The 19,903-nt window shown below is 40.1% G+C and overlaps 1 protein-coding gene across 23 annotated transcripts in view; it reads left to right on the top strand.

Moving 5' to 3' along the window:
- Positions 1 to 19,903, top strand: part of rims1a (regulating synaptic membrane exocytosis 1a) — a 66,013-nt gene that overhangs the window by 24,205 nt on the left and 21,905 nt on the right. For 19 of the 23 annotated variants that reach the window (XM_087803165.1, XM_087803182.1, XM_087803180.1 and 16 more), the window contains exons 5-15: positions 7,091 to 7,347; positions 7,589 to 8,238; positions 13,438 to 13,478; positions 15,152 to 15,265; positions 15,388 to 15,487; positions 15,636 to 15,759; positions 16,962 to 16,979; positions 18,736 to 18,782; positions 18,864 to 18,979; positions 19,338 to 19,468; positions 19,545 to 19,716. In XM_087803165.1, coding sequence (XP_087659291.1) covers positions 7,091 to 7,347; positions 7,589 to 8,238; positions 13,438 to 13,478; positions 15,152 to 15,265; positions 15,388 to 15,487; positions 15,636 to 15,759; positions 16,962 to 16,979; positions 18,736 to 18,782; positions 18,864 to 18,979; positions 19,338 to 19,468; positions 19,545 to 19,716 — 1,770 coding nt within the window. The remainder of the gene's footprint in view (positions 1 to 7,090; positions 7,348 to 7,588; positions 8,239 to 13,437; positions 13,479 to 15,151; positions 15,266 to 15,387; positions 15,488 to 15,635; positions 15,760 to 16,961; positions 16,980 to 18,735; positions 18,783 to 18,863; positions 18,980 to 19,337; positions 19,469 to 19,544; positions 19,717 to 19,903) is intronic. The other 4 variants (XM_087803184.1, XM_087803163.1, XM_087803162.1 and 1 more) reach the window with 3 other exon arrangements.

Below are 19,903 nucleotides of genomic sequence, written 5' to 3'. Positions count from 1 at the left end.
AAAAACATCCAAAAACCCTTGTGATGCTTGTCTCCCTCTATAAACAATCCTAAAATATACAGATTTATTTAATTATTTTCCAAACAATTCCTCTTGTCTTGGCTTCAATACAAGAAGGACAAGCAGTACGGAGGTATTTGGATGTTTTCAAGTGTCTTTTATGGACGAAGATGAAGACAACTGAGCTCCAGTCGCTACATTAGAATCAACACACGTTTTTGCCTAAACTCTAAAAAGTAGGTAAGTAAGTAATATTTATTTGTATAGCGCTTTTCCAGACCAGGGTCACAAAGCGCTTAAACAGTCAAAACAATATTCAATAAAGTATATACTTTAAAGGTCAAGATAAAACTGATAACACAACAGGAGTTCAAGAAAATCAAGTAAAAGCCTGAACAAATAAAAACGTCTTAAGATGTTTCTTGAAGGAGTCAGTAGATCCATCAAGCGCAAAGAGAGAGGAAGATCGTTCCAAAGCTTAGGAGCAACAGCCTGGAAGGATTTCTCTCTTCTGGTTGTTTATTCTTAAAATAATCTCAACCTTTATTCGACATTAGTAGAAAGTTAGTACAATTTGAACTATGGGTGAATTATCACTTTCGTCACCAAGAGCTCGAAATCAATTCTATTCCACGATAAATAGTTGTCCGTCATGTTAAAGTTCAGTTCTCTGAGAGTTCTACCCGACATCTATCTCTCGATCGTGTTCACGACACGAGTAGTTCAGAGACGAGACAAGTCTCTGCAGGTTTTTCTCTCACTCAGAGATATCACAGTAAATCCTGCCGCTCGTGCTCGTGTGTCACATTCTTCTGTAACGGAGCCTGAAGAGCCTCGCCAGTGGAAACAGAACCTTTCAGATGCGGCGTCCGCACACCGACGGCGTGCAAAAAACGGGTCGCGCGTAAATCAAGAGGGAAATTCACCGGGAGAAATAAATAGCATCTTTGTCAAATGTATATGAATCGATCCGGTTTGGGCACGACTGATGTGCTTCTTTGTGTCGGGGTGTGGTGCGGCAGGAGAGCCGGAGCCATGTGTCATCTGCTGTTAACGCCACAGCGCCTCATGATTACTATTGATCGCCAGTCTTGCTAGCTGCGTCCGTCTCTGCGTCCGTCTCTCATTGACTGGTCTTAAGGGGGCCATCTCTCTCTCCTGTACACACACACACACACACACACACACACACACACACACACACACACACACACACACACACACACACACACACACACACAAACACACACACACACACACACACACACACACACACACACACACACACACACACACACACACACACCTACGATACTGCTTACCTTCTGTATTTTTAATGAATCACAAGTGTTTTTAAGTTGATTGGCAAAAGAGCGAGAGGTTTTGTTAAGTAATGGACTTCTGGATTTAATTTGGGCTCAATCCTATTGGCAGTTGGGGCTGTAAGCTGTGAGAACATTTGTACGTTTTAATGTAGATTAGAGTTTTTTACCCCCTCATAATGCTATTAATTAAATTCAACTTTTATGATAATAATCAAAAAAACATCAGGATTGCTGGTAACACTGTTAAAAGTCACTGTGCACATTAAAATGTTGTCCATTGCCACAAGAAAATAGAGCAAAAACAGAACATTTCAAAAGGAATTTAGTGATAATTACGAACCTCTGAGGTACCCTGGATCTAGTGGCTGCTAGTTAAATAGATTCTCGGTGGGGCTCTCCACAATTTAAATCTCACATATTGGGGCTTTAAGGCTGTAAGAGCTATGGCAACAGGAAATAGGGTCGAAATAGCAGGAAAATCAAAATAAAAGCGGAACATTATAACAAGGAACAAACCAAAAACATACATAACCTGAAGAAAGAAATGTTTTTTTGGTAACAAGTGCTTTTACTAATTAATTTGTAAACAACTGTAACATGTTTATCAATATTGCGATTGATAATCATGTTACTCAATATACAGTATAATGAGTTCACTTGGCAGAGCAATGGAAGATGTTCTTTTAGTAGTGAGTTCAGATTCTCAAACTTTTTTTTAATGCATTTCTTTACAATATGCTATTTATATTCATATGCATTAATAGATAGTTTAACAATTTAAACTGGAAGAAACAAAAAACGGCACCTCTTGTCACACGCAAATGATGCATTCGATGAATAATGGATCGCTATGGTGCATTCAATGCATTGAATATGTGATATAAAATAAAATAAAAAACACTATAACTGAACACTTTGTCACTTAAATGAAAAAGGAACACACACAACAATATACTTTTTTATAAATTGTATTTGTAAAAGTTGCACAAACTAAGAGCAGTGTCTGTCAGCAGATTATTATTTTAATACTTTTTCTAACACTGTTGTTCAGTTTGTATTGTTGTTATTTAATAGGTTTCTGTGCTCAGTAGTAAATAAAATAGTGTATTTTGTGTGTGTTTTAGTTCCTAGGGGGAAAGAGTTTAGAATGATGCAGGTGTCTGCCTGTTGGTGTCTTACCCTAACCCTAACCCTAACCCTAACCCTAACCCTAACCCTAATCCTTACCCTAATACTATCCCTAGCCCTAACCTTAACCCTAACCCTAACCCTAACCCTAACCCTAACCCTAACTCTAACCCTAACCCTAACCCTAACCCTAACCTAAACCCTAACCCTAACCCTAACCCTAACTCTAACCCTAACCCTAACCCTAACCCTAACTCTAACCCTAACCCTAACCCTAACCCTAACCCTAACTCTAACCCTAACCCTAACCCTAACCTAAACCCTAACCCTAACCCTAACCCTAACTCTAACCCTAACCCTAACCCTAACCCTAACTCTAACCCTAACCCTAACCCTAACCCTAACCCTTACCCTAATCCTATCCCTAACCCTCATCCAATTTCTAATGCTAACCCTAATCCAATTCCTAACCCTAACCCACTTACGAAAAGTTACTTTCTCCCAGTTAATAAGTAAGATAACTTGAAATAAAAGAGTACTTTTGAAAGAAGCACATTCTAACAATAACTAAGTAACAATTTAAAAAAGAACTCGACAGCGCTGGGTGCGACTCGGTTCCAGGTGATGCTGAGCCTCACGACTCCGTAAACAAGACCTTTGCTCGTCCTCCCGACAACGCGCTGATGCTGCATGTGTGAATATGTACGACCACTGTAAACAGACTCACCGATGCCTGCAAATCCACTTAGATGTTTACGAGCGTCCTGTGTCAACGTTTGTGTGTACAGTCACACGCGTGTGTGTGTGTGTGTGTTTTGCTGCGGGGCCGGCTCTGGTTGATGTAGTACCTCATTAGCCGCTGTGGACACTAATCTCCTTTGTGGCAGTCTTTCATCCTTAACGCAGGATTTATAGACACCGTCAGTTACGGCTGCCGCTCGGCGTGCTGCCGGTGCCATACGTCAACCTGTCGTTGGCCGCGCTGACTTCCTGTTCCTCCCCCTGCTCCGATCCGCTTCCTGTGGGTAAACATGTCCACCTGCTTTGTCCGCCGGACATCAGGGTGATGGAGGAACGCTTGGTTTTTTTCCCTCTTTGTTGAGGAGGAAGTTTAACGTTTCCTAAAAAAAAAAAAAAAATGATGCTGACAGACGCAGATGCATCAGGAGGAGAAACAAACACACACTGTCCTACTTTCCATCTCTGCTATTCTTTCTACCGGCTCTTTTCTTCTGACATCCTCGCCATCGTGTGTTTGTTTTTTATTCTCATCTCCTCGTCCTCGGCCATTGTTTTTCGTCCTCGCATCCTTTTGTTTAACCGTCGCACGGCGATCTACTGTAATGCTGGGATTACAGTTTAATTAAGCGTTGTTTAAAAATAACAGCCACCATTTGGTGCCTCCAAACTTTCCTCGCAGCGCTCAGGGTGTGAAGTATTTATCAAGAGCCGCATCAGATCCCGCGGCTCCTGCTCGCCTGAGCTGTGGTTAAATAACACCATCGTCTCGTCGACAGCTCGGTTTATCCATCTCTCGAAAAAAAACTATAGTTTTAGAAAGATCTAGTGCTGAGAACTGGGTCAGAATTCCTGACCACAGGATCTCATCGAACATGTTCCGCACGCTAACCCTCCCGCCCCCCCCATTAAGGTTATTCCCTCATCAAACATCTGTACACGTGCGCTCATGAGATCAGCATCATATCTAGTGCATGTAATTGTATTTGTGCTCTTTCGCTGTTTAATGAGACAGAAGACCTACATTACCCGGCTTTGACCATCGGATTTTGCTCCCCCACGTCCATAGAAAGACGTTTCGCTAACCAGTACGACTCGTTGTAACCTCTTTGAGGAATTTTTCAAAGTGACAATTACAGCTCAAACTATTATTAGAAACGCTTTTCACACTCTTTTGCTGTTGTGGGTAAAAATAGCGCTTTTACCTTTCTATCTTTATCAATGCTTTAGCTTCGGATGCAAGCGTCGGTGCAAATGTTCGACCACGAGAGCAGTACCACAAATCCTGATCACAACTTTTGACAATAATCAATAGTATCTGGACACACTGTTGTGACAGTCAGTGTCAGCCTTCAAAGCTCTGTTAAGGTGTTTTTTTTAATCAACCTCTGTATTGTCTTCCCTAACTCTTATTGTTTTAAATGTCCCTAAAGAAATGTAGGTACAAATACAATTTCAATTTCAGTTTATTTAAAAGGACAATGTGCAGTTACATTAAAAATATAGCTGCACCAGATTTAGCACAATGTTACTTTCCATCTGTAGCCCTCAATAAAGATGCAGACAGTTTACATAATACATCACATACAAATACAAATACAAATACAGTAGTTGATTTTTAAAAACAAGTCGTATTAAAGTTAAAATTCAGCTAAACAACCATGTACAAGCTGTTTTTCCTTTAAGTGGAAATCCTAAATGTTAAAATGTATTTATTAAAATTGATTTAAAGATGTTGGAGTAGATTTGAGGTGAAAAGTAAAGTCGTTGTTGATAGTTTTACTAATAAATATGTTTTGAGTGTATTTATTTGTTTGTATATACTTATTTATTTGATCGTTTTACATGTATTTATGGATTTTTGTTTGGATGGATGGATTTATTGCAGCCGGACTAAAATAATTTCTCCTCCGGGGAATCAATAAAGTATCTATATCTCTATCTATCTCTATCCTATGTAGACTTATTTTTAAAAAAGAATAAGAAATAATTATTTTGTTTATACGTGTCTAAAATTGTGTTTTCTTGTATGATTTTGATAAAATCCGTCTTTTTGGTTTGGGTTTTGTTTTTTTCTGAAGATCTACAGTCATGAAATAACTGATTAGACCATCATTAGATCATTAGAAACAATTTCAATAAAGTTTTACCTTACCTTACCTTATCATTGTAAACAAGAATGATGGATTTTCAACTACTAACCCGTGCGTCATCTGACCAACAGAAAAAAAACAATAGTTGAATGCCTAAAATGTGTTTGCAGTACCTTGATAAATATGTATACAATGGATAAAAGTAACAACTCCTTCCCCCCCACAAAAAAACCCCCAAAAGAACTACAATTAAAGTTAAAACAAAAGTACATATTCCTAGTCCACACCCTTCCACCCTGACTACACTCTCTTCTTCACCTTATGGTTTCCCAGCCCTGATGATTGAACACAAATGCCTCAAGAGTTTTCTCTACTCTATTGTCACTTTTACTCCTGCCCTTAAAATGGTTTGGACATCAAGTGCCGACACAAGCGTGTACATTGTTACACAACCCAGATAGTCACCGATGCCTCCGCGGCAAATCTTTATCGATTCTGTATTTGGCGATATATATATAAAAGGAAAACAACCCACCAGCCTCTGCTCTGCCCCTTAAAGACACGTCCGGTAGATTCATGGTGTCGGTCCGGCTGTTGGTGAGTGTTTTCACAGAATGTCCCAAAAGAGGTGGTGTTTGTGTGTATGTGTGTAGCTGTGTGTGCTTGTGAACACGTTTTCCCTCTCTCCCTTGTGGTGCTGGGGTGTTTGGCAGGATAAATATAGCTGCGTTGGTGTAAAGCTGTTTTCTCCTCGGCTTTTGTAGCTTTAATCAAAAGCAATCTGGAGGAGGGTGTTGTGAAGGGAAAGTGGGTGAGAGCGGGGGGGGCGGGGGGGCGCAGAAGGAGAGGGGTTCGTCAGTGGATGGTGTTTGGTGGTGAAGGGACACGGCCAATGCCAGAGTGCTTTATTTTAGCTTCCTTTAAAGAGTCATCAGGGAGTGTTAGGGAGTAATGAGAGCCCTGGTGGCTGGAGGGAGAGGGACCGACTCCCCTCACTCTTCTCTCCCATCGTCTCCTCGTTTCACGGCCAGCCTCACTTCCTCTGTCATCGACTCATGCTCACGCTGGCTCAGATGTTAACACGAGACTAGCACCGCAAGGCCTTCGTGCTCTGCTCTGTCATAGAGGATGAATCATCGTATCTATTCTAGGACGTGACTCTCATCAGTCTCAACTATGGATCCCACATTCAGACGGTCTGCACGTGTTTCCAAGCCTTTTCGGAGTTTGACGGCCCTCTAGTGGTTCGCTGCAGGGGTTTCTCGAACTCAGAAAATAAGTTGGATTCCAAGATTTTATTCACCAAAGAATCATCAGGGGTGAATTTTCAAGGCGATTGGGATGGATGCACATTTTATTGGATATACATTGTAAAAGATGACACTGAAGAATGACTCCTTAACTAAAAACATAGTCACCTCAGTAAGTAAGTCCTGAAGCCAATGATGGTACCATTGGACGTCAGCAAAGGAAGTGGAGACATAGGTTGCGGAGAATTTAAACAGACCAGATGAGCTCCAGAGGTTTTGTGGTAACCGGCCTTTAAACATATCCTTTTAAAAGTTACACATTATCTACTACTACAAACCCTTCAATGGTGGAATTCCATTGGACTCTGAAGGCTGCAGATTCTACAGAAGAATGTTAAAGGGCTTTCATTCTTGGCATCAGATCAGAACTTAAGGAAGGAAGTCAGTAGTTTGAAAGCCAAAAGCCGAGCTGGCAAACTGAAACACCTTTTTCCTAGGTGGTCTACCTTTCGGAATTCTCCGATTCAATGAGATCAAGATCTTGCTCTACTTTCAGGTCATCTGGGTGTGTAACAACTGCCGAAAGCAACAGGAACTTCTCACCAAACCGGGCGAGTGGTTCACCGGCACCACCGGGAAACCCGGTTGCCTCGGCTCCGCCGTCAGCGAACCGTCCGTGTGCCAAATCTCCAGCGACAAGAAACTTCGGTCTCGCTCCCAAGCTCCTACGACGCAAGACCCCGGACGACTCCTCGCACCCGGGAACACGCCTGGCATCGACAACCGGTCGAGGAGTGAACCGCCAAGAGACACGTAAGACTTGCAGATGAATCTAGAACATACATAAGTGTATTAGAGGATGTATTTTCATAGTGACGTCTATTGGTTTCCCCAAGAAGCCTCTGGTAACTTTGTAAAGGTAAAATATCAACAGCTAAAGATACTTGAAGATACTTAATCCTCTCGTGCCAGTCAAAGTTGAGCTGAAATGGCTTTTGGACTATGGTGTCCGACTGGCCAAACTGTGAATTTGATTTCCCTTTCATTCCCTCAGGAGAAATGGTCGCGGGGGAGGACCTGGCCGAGAACAGTCCAGACTACAGACTCAAGTCTCAATGGATCGAGACCTCCAGGGGGTGTCCAGGGATCGTAATCGGCGGCTAAGCAAAGGACGCTCGTTGGAGCACGATCCCGTAGGAAGTCTTGTTGGGATGAGACGGACACCAGAGGGGGGATGCCATCACATGGACCACAGTGGTGTCCCCCCTCGACAAGCAGGGCTGGTCCCTCCCGGAGGCAGGGGTCAGCCTGTGCCGGCACAGGGTGCCGCAGAGGGCGTTCAGCCTGGACAGAGGACCGTGGGTGGGGTTGGGGGGCTGCATGAACACAACCCCTCGCAACAGGGTCCTCCCCCTGAACTACGTGAACCCCCGGGTTTGGGACCAGGATCTGTACCGGGTCAGGGATCCGCGGTGAGACGGACCAAACGGGAGAAGGCCGACAGCATGCTGCGCAACGACTCACTCAGCTCGGACCAATCGGAATCCCTGCGACCTCCTCCGCCGAGGCCGTACAAGTCCAAACGAGGGTTGGGGGCCGGGGGGAAGCGGCAGACCAGCGTCAGCAGCTCCGAAGAAGAAGGAGGAACCACACCGGAATACAGCAGCTGTGAGGATGCTGAGATCGAAAGTGTCAGCGAGAGAGGTAAGATGACCAAAGACCTTGTTGCATGTGCACACACCACCCAAAAATGAGCAATTCATGAAACATTTGTGGATTAATTATCCATTAAAGTGTGAAAAGATTTGCTTACGCTCAAGATATCTGAGATGCTGACATGACAAATACAGTGTTTAAACTGTCATGACAAGTAAAAAAGTCCATGTCGTGACAATCTTTCAAATCTCCATTTTATTGTAAGTAAGTAAATCATTTTTATTTGTATAGCGCTTTTCCAGACCAGGGTCACAAAGCGCTTAAACAATCAAAACAATATTCAATAAAGTATATACTTTAAAGGTCAAGATAAAACTGAAAACACAACAGGAGTTCCAGAAAATCAAGGAAAAGCCTGACCAAATAAAATCGTCGACGTTAGGATGTTTCTTAAAGGAGTCAGTAGATACAAAATTCTGATTTTTAATACGACTACTGAACTCAATACAAACTAGATATTGGATTTACTAATTCATTATTGACTTAATATACACTACCTACCATGATACATGTTGAAAGGCACTCACTGAAGGATGATATTAAATATTTTATAGCATCTTACTGTTCATAGAAACACAAACTGATGACACAGGAAACGACTTTCAGCTTTTTAGTTCAATAAAAACTAAAATAAAGTTCGTTTTTCAATGATAGAATTGATGAAATCATCCAACATTTCATAGAATTCGCGTGAATAAATACATTTTTTCGATTAAGTGATGACTTTGAAGTGTGCAGCCATGTGATATTTTAGCTCATATTAAAATACACACAAAACAAACACAAATAAACCTCACCTGGAATATTGACTGACACATTGACTGACACATGTCTTCCTTCATTGCTTCTTGTATTGAGTTCCGATCATGTCCGTGGCGTCTGGACGAGCCACTAGCGTCCACATTTATGTGTTTGGTTTATGGAGGGTCTTTAAAATTGACCCCGTTTCACGGCAGGGTCGACCCTGGGTGACCCCATATCTCCCAATGATGCTCCACTGTGTTCCCTAACCTTGTCACGTCCAAGCTGTGCACCGTCACACGCCCGCCTCAGAGCCGCCCGGCGGCGTCGGACTCAGCTATTAATACTCAAAATGACGTCTTTACGCCGGAGCTTTTTTCCTCCTCGCTCCCGTCAGTTCTAAGACGCAGGATCAGAGTGTAATCACCAGCCACATTTATTACAGCAGGACTAATAACACTAATTAAATTTGATGCCTTCTGGCCAGGATTTGAACGTTACGGTGCACTTTGATTAACGGTTCATTGTTCCAAATCATCATTACGGTGAAAGCGTCGCAGCGCAACAGAGTGTCTGTGATATTGTTGTACGTCGGAGTTTTGTTTCCGTCCGGCCAGTTCGGTGTCGACCATTTACTTGTTGTATTCGTGTCTATAGCTTGGGTGGACAATTACATTTTCTTAAGAGGCCACAGAGGGGTCAAAATTGAGAAAAAATGTGGATCAAATGTTGTATAGTTTTGGTGTAAAACTCAATCAGGTGAGGGCTCGGTCTAAGTGAAGGAGGGGACACATTTTAACGTTTACCATCTGTAAACATCACTCACCTAAGAGTATATATGAGTATAACTGGGATGTTATTTTTCAATACTTGGATGCTACTGTAAATTAGTGATGGTCTGATGAAGCTTCATGAAACAGTGTCATGTTGTTTAGAGGTCAGTAGGTGGCGCCATCAGTTTAAAAATGATGTTTCATTAGAACAGTTGTTCAAAACAAAGGTAGTGCAGAGACGCCATCTAGTGGACTCTGATATAATGACACTGCTTCATGAAGCTTCATCAGACCATTACTGCTGTGAAACTAGCAGAACTGCAAATTTTGTTTATAATTGCCGACATCAGCAATTTCTGTTTCTTACATTATCGTCATAGATCATTTTATACAAGTAAACATCCATCTTTATTGAAACAAATTTTAAACGAGTCTTAAGTTTTGACTAGTGATATATTACTAGTAAATATTTTATTTAAATTAAATAATTTCACACACATTTTATTGAAACATAAATCATTAAAAAAAAGTCAAGTGATATAATCTATAAATGTGAAAGAAAAGCACTTGCTAAAAAGTAACCTTTAACAAGTTACACTAACAAATGAACGAGTAGGGAATAATAGTCATTAGCAGAATATAAAACTATTTTTAATAGTTTAATACAATGTGAGTGCTTCATATAGAGGGAATGCACTTTAGCTATGTTTGTTCTATAGCGGTGAGGTCAAACTCAAGGGGCTAAAATGTTAATCACAGTCTAAGTTGGGGGCCATTATAATTTTAATGTTTCTATCTGTAAACTGTTTAAGTATTGTGGCGATATTATAGTAAGTAAGTCACAAAGCGCTTTAACAATCAAAACAATACACAGTTAAAATATATCATTTAAAAGGCCAAGACACATCAGACAAACACAGGCCAAGCACAAATAAAAATGTCTTCAGATGTTTCTTGAAGGAGTCAGTAGATCATCAAACACAGAGATGGTTCCAAAGCTTAGGAGCAACAGCCTGGAAGGATTTCTCTCCTCTGGTCCTGAAGCGTGTTCAGGAACCATCAGTAGATTCTGATCCACAGACCTCAGAGCCAGAGCTGGGGTGTAAGTCTGGATCAGATCACTGATGGAAGGTCTGACCATGAATAGATCTGAAAGTAAGAACCAGAATTTTAAAGTTGATCCTGAAAGAAACTGGCAGCCAGTGAAGAGTTTTAAGGATCGGAGAAATGTAAGTTCTTCTACTAGAGCAGGTCAGAATTCGCGCTGCAGAGTTTTGTATTAACTGCAGGCGAGACAGATCCTTCTTCTTTAGACATGAAAATAAACTGTTACAATTATGTTTTAATCTTTTCCATAAAATTCCCCTCAAGTGTCTTTTCTTTTAAAGTTTCCTTATGATTGCTGACGTCAACAATGTTTCATTTAACCTTGTCGTAGGTCAGCAGATTTCCATTAATTGAGATTGACTTCGATTTTTCTAATAGTGAAACTATAGTTTCAGCTTTCATGTCTGCTCTTCATTTTTACAGCTTTTTGTGAGGAAATTTGACATGACATTGACGTGAAAGACGATCATAGTTTGAGTTTTCATCGTAATTCATATTAAGATTGTCCTGCAAATAGAGGAGAAAACTCTCTGTTTCCATGTCCAATCGGAAGTTATAGATCTGCTTCAAAATGTTCTCTCAACTTGTTGTCTAAAGGACTCTGGACGTAGAAACACGAGACAAGACAGAACAGCATGTCTGAGCTCAAGCGTCTCCACGATACATCGGTTCTCGTGATGTGATCCTGGTCCGAGGAGGAAGCGGCCGCTAGAGAGGAGTGTTCACAGAGGAGGAACAGAATGCATCATGCGGTACCAGGCTGGCAGCGCTCCACCATGCTGTGACATTGATCAAGTGGAGGTTTAGAGAGAGGCTGTTCTGTCAGTCCAGGTTTTTTTAAACACAGCAGAGAGACGCTGCTGCCTTTTTTAGCCCGAGAGTGGAGACCAGGTCAGCGTGGAGACGTTCCCGCTGGTGGCCGTGTTGTAAATCTTCAGAGGATCAGCCTCAGACTTACTGTACAAACAGTGAAGCTGCAAAGAACCTGAACCCCCCAAGAAGAGCTTTAAGGACGACTCTAGGATCTCCAGAAGGAACGTGAAGGTCGTTGATAAACCTTGAGTTCCTGATCGATGGTGATTGACGAAGTGAAACCGGTGTTTTCTGAGCGGAACGACAAGCAGGCTGGAACTAAGAAACCTCAAACGTACATGTGGCGGTCAGAAGGGTTTGTTTTAGGGTTACATAACACCACTATTACTTGTCACAGGCCGTTAACCTCAAAGTCTCCTGGCTCCGAGGAACGCTTGGCTCGGTTTTACTCTGTCATAACAGTGTCGTTGAGGTGCCGCACGCATTTCAACATACACAAGAGGCCGGGCTTTTGGGATGAAAGAAAGAGAAACAGACGAGGTCAAGTGCACACAATTGTCTTTGATTTAGGGGCTTAGATATCCGGAGGACCAGGAGGATTCAGGATACAGTTCTGTTTTACAGTTTTACTGTATTTAGCTGCAGACGCAGAATTGAGTCGACTTACAGTAAATCTCAAGACATAGCGTTTCTCAGGCTCATTTTCGATGTTGGTCAAACTTAATATGGTAAAAGTAGTATTCAACAATATAATCATGTACTGTACATAAACTACTAAATGTTTGTGAATAATATAATACAACTATATTTTCATTAAGAAAATATTGATGTATAGTCTTCATATAACATAGCAAATGCTTTGTTAATAGTACAAAAATATATTTTTAATTGTACATTTTATTAAAAAAGGAACACGTAATTGGTTAATTAATATAAATGTATACATAAATAACATATAAACAAGAAAATAAATACAAATGTTATCGCATATTTAATAATGTGTGTTTTCATTCAGTATATTCAGATGTTTTCAATAAAAATAACAATACTTAAAATTAATACTATTAACGCCAGATCTTTTCATAACACAAAATAAAAAAATGTAACACTGTTATGAGTTAAAATAAACATGTTTAGGTTAAATTAAAAAATATATGCTAAAATTAGTGATGCTGTGTGGTAAATCTAGTAATGGTCTGATGAAGCTTCATGAAACAGTGGCATTATTTTCAGAGTCCACTAGATGGCGTCTCTGCACTATTTTCCTTTGTTTTGAACAACTGTTCTAATGAAACATCATTCTTAAAGTGACGGCGCCACCTGTTGACCTCTAAACAACACTGTTTCATGAAGCTTCATCAGACCATCCCTAGTTAAAACCAGCGTTTCTTCTGAATGTAGCCATTAGCTATGCTATCTAAGCTAGCTACAAAGAGTTAAACCACTGTTGTTGTTGCTTGATTGGATCCAAATCAATTATTTCCATATAATTGTGACACAATAGTCACCAGGATGTTGACAAGGGTAGTTGTGATATTGTCATTTTAAGACTTTAATACATTGTGTTTTGTCAGAGCTGCGCTTGAGTGGTCGCAGGCTGGTATGTGCTGTGTATACACTCCACACTGTACGGTGTATGTGTGTGTGTGTGTGTGTGTGTGTGTGTGTGTGTGAGGGTGTGTGTGTGTGTGAAGGAGTGGTGGAGAAAGGCCTCTTCGCTGCACACTGTCTGAAGGTCTTTCCTCTTTTGCAGGCGACTGGGAGTGTTACCCTCATGACCCCACCGTCTGGCACGTAAGTACCTTTTTTCTTTTTTTTTACTTCTACACCTGCTTTGATAATATATGTCGTGCACGTGCATCTCTTCAGTGATTGAACCAACCAGCAACAAGCATGTTAGACTCCTCAAAAATGCGGGAGATATAGAAGCACGGAATTATTTCAGTGAGATTAACTCTGTACAGCTTTAAAAATGCTAAATGAAGATGTTTTTGGATTGTTTAGTGTTGGTATTGTAGAGTGTCTCATTAATAGAGTCACTTTATTGTTTATTTTAGAAACTTATTTTTTTGTTTGTGTCTCTAGATGACATGAAAATAATGATTTATTTGGGGTAAAGCAGGAGAATCCACAACATTTTGGTACCGCAGGCTGGTTAAATGACGGCATTATTTTCTTTTTTTTTTAAGATAAAAACATAAAAAATAAAAAGGCACAACCTGCAAAATAAATACATTGTTAACCACATACAAATACACCTTACCAGTGATGGTCTGATGAAGCTTCATGAAGCAGTATCATTATTTTCAGAGTCCACTAGATGGCGTCTCTGCACTATTTTCCTTTGTTCTAATGAAACATCATTTTTAAACTGATGGCGCCACCTACTGACCTCTCAACAACATGAAATTGCTTCATGAAGCTTCATCAACACATCACTAAATCTCACCATGAATCGACAGGAACCTCAAGATGGTCCCATATAGAGTTTATGTTTTACTAAATTTACTTGCTTATTTTTGACCGAAATCAAGTGTCTCAACATGAGAAAAGACACTTTCTTGTATGGCTTTATATAATAAAATTGGATTTCATTCTCAGATTTTTATTTCATTTTTCTCTGTGGCCCGGTTAAAACAGACCGGTACCAGTCCTTGGACCACTGGTCTAATGTATTAACCTGCAGTTGAAAGTACAAAAGAGTCAATCATTCTTTTTTTTAACTTTCAAGATTATGACAAAATAAAATAGACGTGATGTGGCTTTAGCTCAGGGACTGGCCAAAACTTCAAGGATTATTATTATAAAAAGTTCCTGAGGTTCCTTTTTATTGATAAGAAAAATATATAATAATAATAATAACGTTCTCTATAGCTTTAGCAGAAATAGCCAAATTTGTCTTGAACAGGAAATAGCGAATGTCTCTCAAACAGTTGCTAAAAGTTCACGAAGTACAGGTAATTATGATGCCCAAACTAAAAGTATCCAAGCATTACTTTAACAAGGATGTAATCTTAAACCATCTTAACGACAAATACCCAAAGATTTCTCGAATAGGAAGTAGCCAAGCATTAACAGGATGTAGCCTAGTATTTGTACAGCTTTTAAGATGAATTTGATGATGAGGAAGTTGACAAATCCCAGAGTAAAACAGTGTATTATGTTACCATCAGCGTTCTGAACATATAATAGTTTTATTTGAGTTCCTGGTATTGGCATTCAGGATTATTCTTTCTTCTTAAATGAGGTAAAATGTCTGTTGAGTTCATTGTGGCTCCACTATGATGCTAATGCTGCGATATGTTAGTTATATTGAATAGATAGAAGTTATATTGAAATCCTGCTTGATCTCCAGAGGAGCTGCTGCTAACAGTCGGCATCAGTAACGTGTTCTGGTGTCGTCTGAAGTCAGAATCTTCTCAAAGTACCATTTGTGTCGGATCATTGAACATGTGTTCTGTCCTCAGCACCCTGTAACCTGGCAGCCATCCAAGGAAGGAGACCATCTGATCGGGCGGATCACCCTCAGCAAAAGGAGCGCCACCATGCCCAAAGAAGCCGGTGCTCTGTTGGGGTTAAAGGTCAGTCAGGGCTGGAAAGCTCGGTCAGGGTCGTCGTTGTGTATGAATTGTGTATCTTAAAAAACAACAACATTAATCTCTTCTCGTTGTTATTTCAATACAAGATTCTGTTTGCTGCCCAGGTGGTGGGGGGTCGGGTGACAGAGACGGGGAGATTAGGGGCCTTCATCACCAAAGTCAAGAAGGGAAGTCTGGCTGATGTGGTGGGACATCTACGAGCAGGTAAACACAACCAATATATCATCACAATTATTCTTATCCTCAATACTTTTGCTCTACACAAACACACACACTTCTCACAATGCTCTGACCCAACGTTTTACCTCAGTTCAGTCCAAATACTATGGTGTAAATCCTCTGTGTTTTTCAGGGGACGAGGTCTTGCAATGGAATGGAAAACTGTTGCCGGGGGCAACCATGAAGGAAGTTTACAATATAATTCTGGAATCACAAGCCGAGCCTCAAGTGGAGCTGGTGGTCTCCAGACCGATCGGGTAAGTTGAGGAATGTGTTTTGGTGACAGAACGATATATGAAAATGATATTTAAAAGTGACATAGTAAGGAACTTTGAATGTATATATATGAGGGCGTTAGGACATCAGAGTAGACCCTAACAGAGTAGTAATACATTTAAAATACAGTTTGTAGTTTGAAGTAGACATTAAAATATTGATTGATTTTAAAATACATTTTATGGTTTAGTTAGATCCTTTTAATTGCAAATTGTCCCCATTGTTACTAAAGATTTTGTGTAAGAATAATTATGTTGTTTTTCTTTGCAGTTTTGAAATGTTTGTTTATTGTGATTTCATAAGCTCCTTTTTTTTCTGTGTGGAACTATGGTTTTTATTGTTTTTATTTTTCATTTAGGATTTACACTTTTTTCTTTTTTTTCCCAACGTGAACATTTTGTGCACGTGTTTGTGAGCCATATGTGTATGTTTATCTTTAGAAACTTGAGCTCACATGTAACGAAGATTGAAAATATTGACAGTTTTGGAAAATGAATCCCAAAAAAACAGGGAGAAATTGAACGTTATATTTAAAAAACGACAAGTTAAACAAATACTTCAAGTCAAAATAAATACATTTAAAAAAAGGAAAATAATTTGCGAATAAGTTAAAAAAAAAAACTGATATTCATAAACCATAATAAAACTTGAATAAATTAAATTAAATTGAAGAAATAAAAGTGTTTTGAAGAATAATGATGTCTCCAATCATTAATCCAAATAAAGTTCAGTTCTTTAAATATAAATAACGAATATAACAGAATATTATTATTAAAGTTATGGTTAAAATAAATGGATTTATAGTCCATGTTCAGAAAGGATAGAAAAAAGCCATTAAACAGTCAACGGACAATCAATCAAACTCAAATTTAGAAGCTCTGTAATCCATGGCCCCTCAGTTCTACAGGTAAGGGCCAAAAAAAGCTAAAAAGTAGCTTCTCTGTCACTCTTGACCGTGGTATATTCAATAAGAGCTTTTTTAACCAGTAAAAAACAAATAAGTAATACTCTAATCTGAGCCATCTTGAAGATTTGACATTGTTATCTATCTTGTCCCTGAAGTTAACCATGTAAGAGTCAACACTGCTGTTTAAACATCTGTAAACTGGTAGATGTGAAAGTCACTTCCTTTGTAACGAGTACAGAGTTGAACGTATGAATTTCTCTCCAAACACTCGCGAAGGGTTTATAGAAAATATCAGTAAGTAATTTGAGCCTTCTCTCAGGACTTCTCTCATGCTTTCCTTTTTCTTTTTTCTTTTCTATGCATCATTCTGCATCTCTCATACGAACGGAGCTCATTTGTCGTAATTGGCTTCAGCTAAAGAAACACAGTGAATCACTTCCTTCTGAGTCAACGTGACGGGATGCAAAATGGCATATACTGCAAGCTGTTCCGGGTTTTATTTATTTCAGGAATGCCGTTAACGATCTCGTCTGGCTCAACGTGGTGACACTTTCACACAACCCCGCGCACGTGAAGAGTGGCTTCACTGGATCCTCACGGATGTCCAGAACGAAACAAAACGTTTGGCAACAACTCTCGGTTTATTTGCCGGGTTTGGGTCTCAAACCACATTAGTTATTATTTGAAAGTGTTTGTTTGAAAGTGTCACCTTGTTAAACCAGCTATAACTGGTGCTTTGCTGTACAACTTTGAGAGAAATACTGCAGTAGTTGTAGTCAAGGATACACTAATTCTTCTCTCTCCATGAAACACTGATCAGAACATTCTTCAATCCGAACCCAAACATTATTTTCAGCGTTTTATCAGGACCGGACTGCGGGATGTTCAGAAATATGGTCGAATACTTTCACAGTTATTGGTGGTCCAGATTGGAACTGATTGAAACTCCTGGTCGGAACTAGTTTTTTGTTGTTTTATTGGATTAATTGATGTGTTTTCATCAAGTCATGTAAGACTTGGCAGCGGTATGCTCTGTCACAGTGCTTTGCTACTTAGCTTAAGCTAGTCACCAAATCACATTAGCTAGCCACATCGAGACAGTTATTTACCAAGATAATGCTAGCACACTACACCAAAATCTAACCTTTTCTTTCAATTTAAACCTAAAATTATCCTATGGGTTTTTTCTGACAGAAATTTGGAACCCTAATTTTTCTCTACACTAAGCTAATGAAGTAAAGGCATTTGTCGACTACAACCCACTAAAAAAAACAGTTCCATAAAGATCTACTACTTCCTGTATGCTACACCAAGATGTTTAAGCTTGATTAATAAAATGATGAACTTTTTATCTAAAGATTCTTTGTTAAGATAAGGAAAATTTTCCATTTTAATGGTCAATGTATTGGCAAAGAATTATGGTCAAAATGATTGGTGTAAACAGTTGAAATTTTAGTGGATAGCATTTCTGTACTATATAAAAATCTTACTTTCAAAAAGCTTTAAGAAATTTGAATTATTAGCGTGTTGCTGTCAAATATTTATTCAGTACCAATTCTATAGTTTGAGTCTGAGTTAAGGAGCTTGTGAGGCCATTGGGCAGAACTTTAATTTTGTTTAATATAGCGATATTTGCCAACAATCTCTACATTTCAATTACAACGTCAACTACAACCAGTCACAAAATCACTTGATGTTGTAAGTGTTTATATTTTTGAAAACTATCTATGAAAACACCTCTCGATATTTGGCTAAATTCCTCATATGTTTAAAGCCCGAAGATCATTTGATGACAGTGTACGAATATCTACACAGCTGAGAAAAGTGTTGATTGACAGATTGCACTGATTGGTGTTTCCTGAAGCATCTTTGTATCTGATCAAACGAATGATTAGAAGCTTTCCCCGCCTTCTTTAAATCGAACCCCGGAGATCATTCGCAGCTCTCACCTGGACTTCTAACAACGACGCATGTGTGCCTGCGTAGTAGCAACACTTACGTGACGCGCCGACGACTTCCTGACCCGATGACTCTCCTTCTCTTCTTCCAGTGACATCCCGAGAATCCCCGACACGTCCCACCCTCCGTTAGAATCCAGTAAGTGTCCTTTTCGGAGAGAGATGTGATCGCGTCGCTTCTATTAACGTTATTCCTTTTTTTTTTTATCCTCCATTCCAGCAGGTTCCAGTTCCTTTGAATCCCAGAAGATGGAGAGACCCACCTTAAATGTCCTGTCTCCCTCCAGTCCCGGGATGCTCCAGGAGGCCTCGCAGCTGATGCCGGGCCAGCTCTCGGTAAGTGTGTCATGAGCAAGACCCGTCGTCCGGACTAGTTCTTGACGGCTCAGGACCAGAGGAGAGAAATCTTTTCAGGCTGTTGCTCCTAAGCTTTGGAACGATCTTCCTCTCTCTTTGCGCTTGATGGATCTACTGACTCCTTTAAGAAACATCTTAAGACGTTTCTATTTGTTCAGGCTTTTCCTTGAATTTCTCGAACTCCTGTGTTGTTCTCGGTGTTGTCTTGATCTTTGAAGTATGTACTGTTTTGAGTATTGTTTTGATTGTTAAAGCGCTTTGTGACCCTGGTCTCGAAAAGCGCTATATAAATAAATATTACTTACTTACTTACTTACATGTGTTTGGGTCTCCATAGTTGAAGCTCTGGTACGACAAAGCGGGTCACCAGCTTATCGTCAACGTCACGCAGGCCATCGATCTCCCCGTCCGGCACGATGGAAGACCCCGGAGCCCCTACGTCAAGATGTACTTCCTCCCGGATCGCAGGTCTCCACTCGCCGGCGAACAACGTTTTTTGTTTGGAGAACGAGGCTAACCTGTTACTACGTCTTTTTCCACGCAGCGACAAGAGCAAGCGCAGGACGAAAGCGGTGAAGAGAACCTGCGAGCCCAAGTGGAATCAAACCTTCGTCTACACTCACGTTCATCGCAGGGATTTTCGCAACCACATGCTGGAGCTGACGGTCTGGGACCAGCCCAGGTCGCCCGAGGAGGACAGCGTCTTCATGGGAGAGGTGACGCCAGTGACGACTCACGATACATTTGCCTCAGAACAACATGAAGAGATATTAAAAAGAAAATCTTTTATTGTTGAAAAGTGATTGAATCTAAGTTTGAAATGACAATTAACTTACTATTATTTACTTAACAGGCACAATTTAAAAAAGCACTAAAACATGAAATACCTCTGCCAAGAGCTAT

This window comes from Callionymus lyra, chromosome 11 (genome assembly GCF_982586985.1).
Source record: "Callionymus lyra chromosome 11, fCalLyr1.hap1.1, whole genome shotgun sequence".
Taxonomy (NCBI): domain Eukaryota; kingdom Metazoa; phylum Chordata; class Actinopteri; order Syngnathiformes; family Callionymidae; genus Callionymus; species Callionymus lyra.
The sequence above is the reverse complement of the archived record's forward strand: the minus strand, read 5'-3'. Positions and strand labels throughout refer to the sequence as shown.